General features: G+C 41.8%; 1 protein-coding gene across 2 annotated transcripts in view; it reads right to left on the bottom strand.

Moving 5' to 3' along the window:
- The window catches only part of COL7A1 (collagen type VII alpha 1 chain), a 294,429-nt gene that overhangs the window by 91,264 nt on the left and 188,598 nt on the right, over positions 1–14,567 (bottom strand). For both annotated transcript variants that reach the window (XM_077451699.1, XM_077451698.1), the window contains exons 55-64: positions 13,477–13,521; positions 12,590–12,661; positions 11,742–11,786; positions 9,416–9,451; positions 9,196–9,237; positions 8,979–9,059; positions 6,899–6,934; positions 4,273–4,308; positions 3,888–3,968; positions 1,026–1,061 (exon numbers count right to left, since the gene is read on the bottom strand). In XM_077451699.1, coding sequence (XP_077307825.1) covers positions 1,026–1,061; positions 3,888–3,968; positions 4,273–4,308; positions 6,899–6,934; positions 8,979–9,059; positions 9,196–9,237; positions 9,416–9,451; positions 11,742–11,786; positions 12,590–12,661; positions 13,477–13,521 — 510 coding nt within the window. The remainder of the gene's footprint in view (positions 1–1,025; positions 1,062–3,887; positions 3,969–4,272; positions 4,309–6,898; positions 6,935–8,978; positions 9,060–9,195; positions 9,238–9,415; positions 9,452–11,741; positions 11,787–12,589; positions 12,662–13,476; positions 13,522–14,567) is intronic.

Genomic DNA, 14,567 nt, shown 5'->3' with positions numbered 1-14,567 from the left:
TACCACCGGTATAACACCTTATATGCATTTTCCAGAATCACTACATTGTGCGAGCAGTTGGATATAGCTAGAGTCATTGCCTACCATTCCTCTGGGTCCAGCTTCTTCCCTAACTCTCTCTCCCACTGTGAATGGTAAGACCGCACTGGAGGTCTCCTCTTAGAAACCAGAGCTAAGTATATCATAGATATCAGACCAGGGGAGTGGGGCCTGGATCTGCAGATGCTCTCAAATGGTGTCAACCTGTATGGGGCGTCCTGAGATTTAATGAGACTCCGGAGGAAATGACGGATCTGTAGATACCTGAAATATTCTCGTAGAGGTATGTCATGTGACGAGCGTAAAGCATCATAGGTTAAGATTTTAGTGGGAGTAAGCAAGGAGTGTACGTCGCCGAAGCCATTCATGGTCCACCACCTGAATTGCGCTGTGTCGTTAAGGCCTGGAGGGAAAAGTGGGCAACGTAAAAGTCGCAACAGCGGGAGATGGGGAGAAGCCAGCCCAGCGCTTAACCTTTCATTCGATTTCTAAATTGGTGCATTTGTAAATTTTAAACGCCAATATAAAGGAATAGTAGTGGTAAAAAAAATCTCTTGTGGATTTAATTAACCTTTTGTTTTGGGTAATTCTCCTTTAAGAGGGTGTGGCAGGGGGCGTGCCCTATACCTACATTCGTTTGTTAGTAGATGTTCCTCATTCCCATCTCAAAATGTTGGAAAGGTATGCAGATAGTCTGTCTATCTGGAAGACTTGATAGATAGCCCAACCGCCAATGAAGTAGTGCACATGATAGGCTAACAACATGGCTTTTTGCTGTCATCTTGCAACCGGAATTGCTGTTACTGGCCAGATCTTCATGTGAGAAAATTTGCAATAGTTCAATAAAAAAATATTTGCTTCTACAAGGTGTGAAAAAGTACAAGTTCTAACATCTATGGCATGCCTGAACTTTCAAACAGTTATGGATGTTGGGTTCTGTAGTCGTCCATCAGTGTTGCACTTTGGGTTTGCAGTGAAATACTTACATCTCTCCCAGGTTCTCCTTGTTTTCCTAATTCACCCTAAAAGTAAATGGAAAACAGGGAATTAAAGACCAGAAATGTTAATATCTTCTTTCAATTCTCATTTAGCCATTTCTAAGTTCTTCTGGTGTATCTGATCAACAACAGTGACAGCTCCAGCCCTAAAGAAGGGAGGCTTTTTCATCAAAACATATTGGCATAAAGTGGATCTTTGCCCATTCCCTGTCATGAAAAGGTCCACCCGTTGGTGGCGCTGTTGATCTTTTGGATTGCAGTACCAGTGTCCACCAGCGGGTGTCTTCTAACACCCAGGGCCTGTATTAAGAGGACCTACCTCTTGGTGGCACTATTTGATCCCTGGACTGTAGTACCGGCGCTCACCAGCGGGTGTACTCCGGCAGTGTGGAGCAGACAGCATCTGCTCCGATCAGCTGTTACGTGAGGGTAATCATCAGTCTTATATATACCCGGCAAGCGCTAATATGCTTTGCCTTGGTATCTCTCTCTGCAAGTGCCCTGACCGCTGAACCCTGTACCTGTACCTGAACCCTGTACCTGAACCCTGTACCTGAACCCTGTATCTACCTGACCTGTCCCTTTCCAATCCTGAGCCCATCCATCCGTCCTTACCCATCGACTGATTCCCTGGTGTATGACCTCGGCCTGGCTTTCATTAACGTCTCCGGTAGTTCCTATTTATTGTATATATATTTCTTTCTGTTGTGGTTGGTTGTGCACTGTATGTTTTCACTTTCCTTTTATTTATAATAAACACTTGTTATTTTTACGCACATTCGTTCTGGGTTTCCTCTGTGCAGTCCACACAGTCTGGTCTAATAATTCCCTGACATTCCCCTCGCCTATTTTTTTATTTATTTTTTGTTTACCCCCACATACGGGATGTTCTGGGCACATTTCAGATCTTCAACCACTCATTCGCTCCAGCATTGTCCCACTGAGATCCTCTGGTCTTCTGCCACCGCTCGGTCATGCGCAGCCCTGTTGCCTTTGACGTCATCAAGGGGCCTCACTAATCTTTTTGGTTCCACTTGGAGCACCTCCTGATGATGCACCGCTAGATAACCCCCTCACCTTCTTTCTGAATGATGAGCTATGCTATATATGTCATGCATATTCCAGGGGGAACAGCGAGCACTGTGCGTGTCATTTGTCTAGGCGGGTGATGTGCATGAGGGGTCGGGTCGCACTAATTCATAAAAAATGTAAACAAAACGAAACAAAAAAATAATAGCGCATGTAGCAGGGGAGATTTGAGGTTCCTCAGAGGGTGAAGATCCACTTTAATCCCTAAACATTTTGAAAAGACCTTTAAGTGATATGAAATTTTATACTAGGCTCTTCCTAGTAAATATCCCAGAATTTAATTTTCAGGGACATGGTAATTCTTTGATCTGTGCATCTTGATTTATAATTCACAATTCTGTCTAAGGGGGTCCTATACACCCAAGTAAATACACTATATTAGTAAAATTATTGGGACACCTGCCTTTACACTCACATGAACTTTAACGGCATCCCAGTCTTAGTCCGTAGGGTTCAATAATAGTCTATGGGAATGTTTGACCATTCTTCCAGAAGCACATCTGTGAGGTCAGGCACTGATTTGGACGAGAAGGCCTGACTCCCATTCTTTGCTCTAATTCAACCAAAGGGTGTTCTATCGGGTTGAGGTCAGGACTCTGTGTAGGCCAGTCAAGTTTCTCCACCCCAAACTCGCTCATCCATGTCTTTATGGACCTTGCTTTGTGCACTGGTCCAAATCATTTGGTGGAGGGAGATTATGGTGTGGGGTTGGGCTTGGCCCTTTAGTTCCAGTGAAGGGAACTCTTAAGGCATCGGCATACCAAGACATTTTGGACAATTTCATGCTCCCAACTTTGTGGGAACAGTTTGGGGATGGCCCCTTCCTGCTCCAATATGACTGCGCACCAGTGCACAAAGCAAGGTCCATAAAGATATGGATGAGAGAGTTTGGGGTGGAGGAACTTGACTGGCCTGCACAGTCCTGACCTCAACCCGACAGAACACCTTTGGGTTGAATTCGAGCAGAGACTGCGAGCCAGGCCTTCTCATCCCCATCAACGCCTGACCTCACAAATTCTTCTTCTGGAAGAATGGTCAAACATTCCCATAGACACACTCCTAGACCTTGTGGACCGCCTTCCCAGAAGAGTGGAAGCTGTTATAGCTGCAAAGGTTGGGCCAACTCCATATTGAACCCGACGGACTAAGACTAGAGGCAATTCAGTTCGCATTGTGTGCTATACAAGTATTTCATTCATTCATTCAAGACTGGGATGCCATTAAAGTTCATGAGCCTGTAAAGGCAGACGTCCCAATAGTTATGATAATATAGTGTATGTCCAATAAACTGATATATACATGTCTGCCTTAACAATGCACATTCAATTCAATATAATTAAAATATAAAAATTCCAGATAGTACTAGTAGATAATAATAGGAATGTAATAAAATATGTAAAAAATAGGCACATTCAAAGTGTAATCAATCAGTTTTTCCCTATACTGAATACATAAGCTAGAGATGAAAATAAATAATTAGTAGATAACTGTATATAAGAAAACAACAGAAAAAAGGAAAAAATAAATGCAATACATAAATAATAGTTACTAGATAAATTAGACGTTTCTAACTAAAGTATAGTTGGTTATAGATGCTAGGGTCGCAAAAAAATGTTTAAAAAAAAAAAATACAATCCACCTAACTCCACCCCATTTTATCAGTATGTGGGCAAACCCCACCCACTCTGTTAAGCCCTGCCCTTCAGGCCCTGAACTTTCCGAATTAGGCAGAGTTGGGGGGTACAAGAATCTTTCACTTACTCTTAGCCCCGCAGATCCTGGCTGTCCAGGCTTCCCATCGACTCCGTTCCTTCCATCAGCTCCAGGAGGTCCACGGTCTCCCTTTAAGGAAATTAAAAGAAAAGGTTCTTACTACTGAATCACATGATCAAGGTGGCCAGGGGTCATCTGTCACAGCTGGTGAACGTTGCTCATAGCCTCAGCTGATGCACTTCATGCCACTGGGAATCTGGATGTCATTAGCACAGGATCCGGTGGAATGAAGGACACTGGCGTGGGCAGGGCTCCACTTCCAAAACAAGGCCACACAATGACGTAAATTGAATTAAAAAAACAAAACACTTCACATTAATGATCTCCTATGCAGAATTATTTTAATAGTGAATAAGAATTCTTATCTGTTTACCTTTTCGCCAGGAGCTCCACGATCTCCAGGGTCCCCCTAAATAAACATTGAAATAGCAGAATTTAGAGGAAAGGCTTTTTGATTGGTTTAATTTTAACATTTTTTACAAACTTTGAAGCTCATTAATGTAGATTAATTTTTAAAATTATTTACATTCAGTATAACCTTTATTTTGCAGTTAATGGGCTATGTACATGAATATGTTCCTGCAAAGCATGCTAGGCATTCTAATATGAAGGCCCGGCACTTTCTTTTAGACTTGTGCACAAGGGAAAATTTTGTTTAGTTTCGGTTCGTTGTCATTCGTAAAATAATAATTATAATAATTATAATAAAATATAAAATAAAAAATATATAATAATAATAATAATATAATAATAATAATAATATAAAATATAAAATATATAATAAAATAATAATTTCGTTCTGTTATATTCGTTATGTTACGTTAATACGTTTTCGGATAATTCGTTATTATTCGTAGAGTGTCGAATTCATTCGTTTGTATTCGTTGAAATTCGCTATTTATGTATGTATAGACATTCGTGATAATGATTCGTAGTTTAGAAAGTTGTTTGTTTATTGAATCTTTTAACACACACAATGACAACGTCTCTTCTCCTCGGCTCAAATACAATACAACACCCTTCTCACTCAGTTCTCAGGAATGCACTTTGCTAGTAATCCATCCTCCGGCACAAAATTAATTAGGTGATTGGACTATAAGATTTACTTTGAGCTGACCTTTTGTTTCATTAGATCTTTAAAGAATTACCGAACCATGTCGAATTCATTCGAATTCATTCGTTATATTTCTTTCGTATTCGTTGTAATCCTTTATTTTTTTATTCGGATGCATCCGAATGTCCGAAAGATGCAAAATTCGGCCGAATTTCAATTCATTACGAAACGAATTGCACAAGCCTACTTTCTTTAGGCTTTCTGGCAAGCAAAGTTTATCAAATTGTTAAAGTGATTGTAAAGTCTCGTTTTATTTTCTATAAAAGTACCAAACATGTAGTACACGCGAACGTACGATCGGACTTTTTTGCCAACAAAACCGTGGATTTTTGTTCGAAGGATGTTGACTCCAACTTGTCTTGCATACACACGGTCACACAAATGTTGTCGGAATTTCCGAACGTCAAGAACGCGGTGACGTACAAGACGTACCACAAGCCGAGAAAAAAAGAAGTTCAATAGCCAGTGCGGCTCCTTCTGCTTGATTCCGAGCATGCGTGAACTTTTGTGTGACGGACTTAGGTACACACGATCGGACTTTCCACCAACAAAGTTAAGTTGGCTGAAAATTTGAGAACCTGCTCTCAAACATTTGTGGGCAGAAATTCCGACAGCAAATGTTCGGTGGAGCATACACACAAGCTCACATCCAACATTTCCCGTCGGAAAGTCTGATTGTGTGTACGCGGCATAATACTTACCTGCTCTTTGCATCCCCGATCCTCTTCTTCTTCTCAGGTCCCTCTTCGGTGCTCCTGGCCTCTCCATCCTGTTGAGTGCCCCCACAGCAAGCAGCTTGCTATGGGGGCACCCAAGCTGAGCTACAGCTCCATGTGTCCATTCAGACAGGGAGCTGCAGTTCGTCCCAGCTCCCTTTCTTTCTCTTGGCTAAGTGACTTTGATTGACAGCAGAGGCAGCCAATGGCAACATCGCTGGATCAAAATGGGGCTCAAGTAAGTATTAGGGGGGCTGAGGGGGGGCTGCTGCTCACAGAAGGATTTTTTATCTTAATGCACAGAATGCATTAAGATAAGAAACCTTTTGCCTTTACAGCCACTTTAAGATGTTGCTATTCTGTTAGCCATTGTACACACGGTCGGACATTCCCACAACAAAATCCGTCGGATTTTGTCCGACAGATTTTGTCCGAAACTGGTGTTGCATACACACGGTTGGACAAAGTTGTCAGAAAATCCCATTGTGCGTAACGTGATGACGTTATTTCATTACGATGGGACTACGTTCAGGCTAGTAGCCAATAGCTTTGGTCTAGGAATTTGATCTGAGCATGAGTGGCACTTTGTCCGATCGGAATTCTCTACACACATTCGGACAAAGTCCGATCGGATCATGTTGTCGGAAAGTTTTATAGCCCAGCTCTAAAACTTTGTCCGTCGGATATTCCGACGGAAACAGTCCGATGGAGCCCACACACAGTCGGATTATCTGACAACATGGTCCGATCGGACATTGTCCATCGGAATGTCCGACCGTGTGTACAAGGGCTTAGAGGAGAAGTGGGGATGGGAAGGGGGGTCGGTTTCTTTCCTCTGAATCATTCAAGTCTCTGTTTAGTACACTAGATGCTATATGAGACCTCCTTAGGATTTCCTTTGCTGTCTGCAGGTGGTCAGAACTTAATAAACAAAATTAAGAAATATTTTTAAATTTTGTTAAAGAGGGTTCTGCAGATTTTTCCTTAGCAGAGGCTGTTTTAATTGCATAGCTAAGTGTGCACAGAACCTGCAGCCCTCCATAGAGACCTCTAAACTTGCACGGTTCTCTACTGTTTTTACAAATGTGACTTTCAACAAAGCAGCAGGACTCAAGTCATCGTACTTTAAACTCGGGATTTAGATTAATCCTAAAATTGCAGAAACTCACCCGATTTCCTGGAGGTCCCCTGGGTCCTTCAATACCCTGAAGGAAAATAAGAAGAATTGATTAATTAATTCTGACTTCAGCTGTACCAGCCCTGAGTGTATGCCAGGCCACTTGGCAAAGATCGATTTCAGCCAAAATGTATGTTTTGGGATTTGGTTAGATTATGGAAGGGTTGTAACCTCAGTATTCCTGCCTGTGTCCCAGGCAATAAAGTCCCACAAAGGTCTTAACCCTCTTCCACTTTTTGTAAAATAATGTTTTGGCAGGTCCTATACTTTAAAGTGGTTGTATACCCACATTTTTAACTCTTACCTACAGGAAAGCCTATAATAAGGCTTACCTGTAGGTAAAAAAAATATCTCCTAAACCTGTACGGTTTAGGAGATATTCCCCTCGGTATGCGCCGCTGACTGCAGCGGCGCATGCGCACAAGGGGTTTCTCGCCGTCAAAATCTGGCAGCGGCCGAGTGGCCGGACTGAAATCTCCCGCGCGCATGCGCGGGAGTGACGATATCGCGGCTCCGGCCACTCACAGCGCCGGAGCCGCGATACCCGGAAGAAACGCAGAGGGAGCATGTCAGCTCCCTCGGCGTGGATCGGGCCAGATGTCGGGGCCTCGTTCTAAGGTAAGTATTTCATAATGAGCTAGTATGCGGTGCATACTAGCTCATTATGCCTTTTGCTTTGCAGGTTTAAAAAAAAAATGTGCGGGTTTACTACCGCTTTAAATGAAGAGACCCATATCTTTGACTACCTATTCACAGCTACCTTTTTTTTAATCCTAAAGTCATCACCAGACATAATTGGTTGGTTTAAAATGTCATCAAAAAATACAATTAACAATGACATACATAGCCATCCACATCTCTGTCCTCAACTACATCACCAACCACAGTTCAATACATCAACTAATCTGTCCTCTTCTCTCCTCCCAAGCCCGCCTGATCGGTAGCTCCCACGTCCCCTCCTGTCACGCTCGCCTTCAGTACTTCTCCAGAGCCTCTGCATCCTCTAGAACTCCCTACCCCAACCTGTCTAGCCATCTCCTAATGTGTCCACCTATATGCGATCCCTAAAAACCTCATGTCTTTAGTGGAGCCTATCCCTCCTCCACCTAAAAACTGCTTTTTCATACCTGAGCCAACTCATATCCATGCAGTTATCACTTTTTGTATCACTTCCCCTTCCTTTTTAGATCGTAAATTCTCAGGAGGATCCCCCACCCCAATCCTCTTGTCTTTAGTTATACTGTAACTATACTGCCCCCTTTCCTGAAGTGGTAGTAAACTTGTTTCCTCTACATTTACCTACAATTATTTTGCCTATCCATTGACATGAATGTGCTTCCACTGTGGAGTCTTAACATTTTGAGTCAGGACTATTCAGATACTGGGGTGCCTTGATGGGGCCTTATAGCTTACGCATGTATTTGCAAATGTGTGCAAACTAAACCCATGTTTTTAACGCATACTGTTAGACAGGACAATTAGGTTGGTTAGCAGCCTGGTTGGTAAGTCGAGGGGGGGAATGTCTTTGGTTTTGTTTTGCATGCGTTGCCCTTCCACGTGCTCCTTGCTGCAAAGGCCAGTTGGGCAGTGGCCATTTGTTTGTTCTGTTGAACTATTAGTAAAGGGACGTACTCGACACCTTTGCTATCATGGTGCTATGTGCTTGGTGTCCAGTGCACCCCTGTGCCTTTGAGGGGTGGGCTGCCTCCAGGCTCAGCTACCCTCTGCCTATCCATTATAATGCATGTGATTCAAGTGTGAAGGCTCTCAAAATTTAGAGTTAGGACTACATATATTGGGATGCCTTGATGGGGCTCTGTAACTTACGCATGTATTTGCAAATGGGTGCAAACTAAACCCCTGTTTTTAATGCATACTGTTAGACAGGACAATTCAGTTGGTTAGCAGGCTGACCATGCATTCTAGCACAATATGACATTATCTTGCAGGAGGACTGGCCTTTTTTCAAAATGTTGGTGCTATATAAATTCTGTATAATAATGGTGATAATAATAGTAATAATAATAATAATAATAATATCACTTAGAATATGGAAGACATGTCTTATTTACCCTTTCTCCAGGGAGGCCGCCTGCACCAGGTTCGCCCTTCTGTCCCTTTCCCCCATGCTCCCCGGGGTCTCCAGCATCTCCCTAAATATATGAATATGGATAAAAGTGAGCGCTTGGAAAGGATGTCAAAAATACAAATTTAAAAAATAAAATATATACAGTATAAAATACAAATATTTTCTATTAGTTTAAAAAAACATAATGTATAACCACTTACTTTATCCCCTTTCAATCCAGCTGTTATTAATTCAGAAGAAGCCTTGAAAAAGAAAACATAATACCATAATACAAATGATAATAATGATAATAATAATAAAAGGAATGACATCCAACATGATAAAAATAACAGAAATGACACAACATGACAACCATAATATAGATGGTATGCAAAAAGAGGTCATGTAATGCTAAATATACATGTAATTAAATAGTCTTACTGGTTTCCCTGGTGGTCCAGCTGGTCCCTGGGGTCCCTAAAAAAGTATAAAAAAAAATGTTGATTTACAGCAAGCCACTGACAGTGATTCATTTGAGAATTATGTACAATGTAGACTGATTGTGTAATCAATACTGCCAAAAACAATGTAGTACGAAGGCCTGCCTGATAATCATAGAGATAGGTTCAATTTTTTTTTAGGAAAGCCCTCATACTACAATCATTGGTAAATTTAAACAGACTTTGCACAGAAGGCAGAGTAGATTTAATAATTGAGGCCCAAGGCTATGTTAAACTGGGGCCCCTTTTGTGCCAATAGTGCAGGCCCTCCTACATGAACCAGTTCATGAAGCAAAGAATGCTCTTCTCTCATGCATTTTCCAACCTTTATATTTCCAAAAAAGTTAAAATGAATCTCTTGGCAAAACTTTTTTTCAATTTTGGAAAGAGTGGAAACAGGTTAGACATTCTATCAAGTTTTTGCTGCTGCCTGTCTCCACTGGGGAAATACGTCCATATATTTGTACTGGTGACCCTTGTCACCAAAACATAAAATTAGGGGAATTTTAGAGGTAAAAGGAAATCTGACAATGAGGACACCTGCTTCAGGTAAAATGGTCTGAGAGGGGAATGCCCCTTGGTTTGGGAGATGTTCCTGTTGTGTCTCTGGGACAGTAAGGGTCCTTTCACACGGGCTTTCAGATCAGGTCCACCAGTCAGTTTTTCAGGTGGACCCGATCGGAGCCTCCTTTCCCTCCTATGGAGCAGCGGATGTCAGCGGTGACAAGTTCGGAACCCCTAGCAACCACTATTAAACACCTGGATATATCCAGATATCCGATTGAATCCTCCCACTTTAAATTCTGATGTTATGCTTTTTTTTTTGACCCAATCTCAAATCCCCCTACCCAATTTATTCACCATATTGTCTAAATTTGCCTCTATCTCTAGACTTACAGTAAATGTAATGAAATCCACTGCACTCCCCATTAATTTACCCTCTGCTCAGTGTGAGACACTCCGAGGATCCTTCCCATTCCAATGATCAACTGATAAAATTCCCTATCTTGGCATCTAAATTACACCACAATTGTCTTCCATCTTCGCTGCGAACTATCCAGCATGTGTGTCCCGACTTTGGAGCTTGCTTAGAATCTGGAGTTCCTACCGCATTAAATTTTTGGGGAGAGTCACGGCATTCAAAATAACTCTGTTATCAAAACTCTTATATCTGTTTAGAGCCCTCCCTATGACTATCCCCAAATCCTTTATTGACAGTAGGATGTTAAAAGATTTATCTGGCAGAACAAAAGGCCCAGGTTTTCCAAACACATTTTATATAAATCTTAAACTACAGGGGGCCTAGGTCTACCAAATCTCTGGTTTTATTTCTTAGCTGCTCATTTTATCCAGATAGCTCAGTGGAATATCCCGGATTCAAGGGTACCCTGGGTCAGGTTTGAATCCAACTCCATCAGACCTTATTGCCTCCCGTACATAGTATGGTCACCCTCCAACTCTATACACAAACTTACCTCCCTTAACTCTATTGTAACGCACTCTCTCATCCTCTGGAATAAAAGTAAACTTGGCCTGATTTCATCTGCACCCCAAGGTTCGTCCTTTTTAGGTGAACCCTTATTTGCCACAGCGTTTGACCATCCCAAAAGTTTCTCATGGTGGATATGCAACTCCCTGGTCACCTTGACTGATCTCCAACTAAGAGATACATTCGCCACATTTGATCTCCTCCACACACAAAAACAAATTCCTCTTAGAGAACACTATCAATTTATACAAATAAGACAATTTTAGTCCTAACCCCTCCTCCCCACCTACATCCTTCGAACAGATCTGCCGTGACTCCCCCCAGAGGCAACGGCGTCATTTCAGTTCTCTACAAAACAGCGCTGACTTCAGGTTTCTCTGGTGAGCCTCCATATAGAAGTAAATGGGAGACTGACTGTGATGAACAGTTTGCTCCAGAAGATTGGGATACAATGCTGGATAACTTACGCAAAGCTGCAAAATCCTTGGCAGTTAGGGAAACGGCCTATAAGGTATTGACTAGATGGTATTATACTCCTTCTAGACTCCAGGCCATATACCTAGGAATGTTTGGACTATGTTTCAGGGGCTGCCAGCTTCCAGGTACCTTTAAACACATATTTTGGGATTGTGGGCTACTTTCTCCTACAGCTCACAATTTCAATGTGTGTACGAATCCCAGGTATCTTCTGCAAGGAGGAATTCTATTTTACAAAACCAGTGTAATGTCCTACTTTGAAGGGCTATGTAGGATGAAATTCAAGGGATGAAATACATACCGGGTCACCTTGTTCACCTTTACTACCGGGCTGTCCAGGGCTCCCCTAAGAAAAATCATAAAGAGAGTGATTTGTTTGAAATTACCTAAAAAAAATAAAAAATAAAAAAAAACAGCAAATGGCCTGGGGATAATAACTATCAAATACAAATTTATGAAAAAATATAAACCAAAATTCAAGATAATCTGTCACATGGAAAACAGCCATTGGGTGCACTTTAATATAATATGTGTGCTGTCTAGGTGGTTAGTGCTCTTGGTTTTCAGTGCTGGGGCCCAAGATTAAATTTCCAGCAGGGATACTGGCTGTATGTAGTTTGTGTAAGCTGGTAGGTCAGTTGACCTTGATAAAAAACTGGCCAAAGGTTTGGTACCTTCATAATAACTACAGTGCCTTGGAAAGGCAAGGAGAGCATTCATGAGAGAAGCAACCAAGAGGCCCATGGTAACTCTGGAGGAGCTCCAGAGATCCACAGATCAGGTGGGAGAATCTGTCCACAGGACAACTATTGGTCTGACAAATTCCCTGAGATTATACAGCCTTCTGATAAAGGAGTCTTGTCGAACTGGTCTTCTCTGAGCTGCACATGGCCCTCATATTCCTTATTTGCAGCCCTCTGTCAGTTTGAAGGAATTATATATTGGCTGCCACGTCTGGATTGATTCCATCTGCTTTCCAACACTGCCTTCGTAAGCAACACAATACCCAGCAAACTCTCTCCCAATAACATTAATACTTATCAAATTTTAGGTCTCTAAAATAACACATCATGAACGTGGTAGAAAGCCTGTTTTATGTTTACTGGTATATATTTACCAAAGTCCTCATGTGGCTTTATAGATACTCACATTCCTTCCATCTTCTCCCGGCTCCCCTTGGTCTCCCTTTTCTCCTAAGATGCCCCTGATCCCTGGAGGACCCTGAGGAAAACAGAATTGCCATTCTTAATTGATGGAAGCAGAAAACAGCATATTTACCAAACCAGAGTCTAATGGGAAAGAAGCACAGTAATTAATTTTTCGAAAGAATAAACAGATGTCTGAACAAAATGGCCCAATAAAAGAAAACCGCGCTCCAGATTTAAATAACCATTAGTGATTACTAGGCATTTTCTTTTTTACGTTTTTTGTTAAAGATGTACAGTTGACAAGAATAACGTTATAGCAATGTTCTTATATCACGTGTACATACATGGTGTTTATTTTTTTAAACTGGCCAAACATGGATAGAAAATTAAACGAAAAATCCAGAAGGAAAGTCAATTGAGTTTTTATATATCTGTATATCTTTGTATTGGTGCCCTTAAAGTCCTGCTTACCGATTTTTACATGAATAAATATGATTGAACCCCTATGGTTTTCTTTCCCTTGTTTCTAGTTATCCATATGTAAAGTAAAACCAAGTTATTGACTTTTTTTGAAGTAGGCATGGAGACATATTAGCAAATTGACCGGGTCTGTAATAATAAAACAGATTCCCTATTCATTAGAGAGATAACAAGCACCTTCGGCAGTTGGATTTCGGCACTTGTTACTAAGCAGGGAGGTGTTCCACAATAGCACATGGAGTTGGAACAAGTCCCTCGAGGCTGTTGTTCTCATGACAAACAATCACGTATACTCATCTATTGGCTGAATTTAGTAATAGCTGGTCTGTGATTGGTTTTACGTGATAAAGATGCATGATTCCTGAACTGTTTTAATTAAAACCTTTATGTCATCACATTTGTTCTTACCCTTAGACCTCGCTCTCCAGCACTTCCTGGTGTTCCGGGTTCACCCTACAAGAAAAGAAAAACAAGGAAAAGGTAGTGTCACCTCTTTACTGAAAATATGGGAAAACATAATTTAATTTTATATCTTCCAAAACGTTGTCTAATGTATACAGTATACCTATATCAGCCCTCAAAATTCCCACATGCTTGCTCTCAGTGGAAATAAACTGAGGGCGAGTGGAGCACACCTGCCAGGAAGAAAGATGGCGGTAAGTGGCTCCTGTCCCTTTTCTTCCTCCTATTAGCGTAGCTGCCCTTTCTTTCTCTATGCATTCATTCACAACAGAAGAGTCGGCAGCTTTTTTCACATCAGGCTTTTTACTGCCACCTGCGGCTGCCTCCTGCATGTGCACTCCTCATGTGAGTGCAGCTTGTACTGTATTTTGGATTGTGATGGCTGCAGCTTCTCTAGGAGTCTCAGGGACATGTCTCAGCTTTGTGGAAACGAGCTGGGACTAGGAAGACTTCCTTTACAAAAAAATAGGGTCTGTGTGTTTAAATGAGGGGAGGGGCTTTTTGTGCGCAAGGGGGGGGGGGGAGTTGTAGGAGTTGTATGTGGTAGTGTGTTGCATGTGTGTTATGTGTGTGTGTGGTGTGTGTGTGTGAGTGTGCTGTGTGTGGTGTGTGTGGTGTGTGTGTGTTATGTGTGTGTGTGAGTGTGCTGTGTCTGGTGTGTGTCTGGTGTGTATGTGGTGTGTTATGCCTGTGTGTGTGTGGTGTGCGGGTTGGGAGTCCGGGCCTAAGGCTGTAAAAGGTGGGGGGGGTGCTGTTAATAAAGAAATAGTTGCTGGAGAAACAGGCTGGAGTCAAGAAAAGTATTATGAATTTGAGTCTAAAAAGGCAGTGCCTTCATCACATAATAGAAACATATTGCAGTTGGTCCATGCATTGGTGTAAAGCTCATTTTGGTTGCGGGTCGACATCACTAAGTCTTCCATGTTATTTAGTTATTCTACTTTTGTTACCCACTGAGTGACGGATGGAAGTTGTGGGTTCCTTCATTGCACTGAGATACAAGATTTGAGTTGAGAGTCAATGGCTTGGTATTTTGG

Source organism: Lithobates pipiens, unplaced genomic scaffold, assembly GCF_037356315.1.
Source record: "Lithobates pipiens isolate NorthernLeopardFrog02 unplaced genomic scaffold, aLitPip1_a1.2 Scaffold_23, whole genome shotgun sequence".
NCBI lineage: Eukaryota > Metazoa > Chordata > Amphibia > Anura > Ranidae > Lithobates > Lithobates pipiens.
Note: the sequence above shows the minus strand (reverse complement) of the source record. Positions and strands in the feature narration are given on the sequence as shown.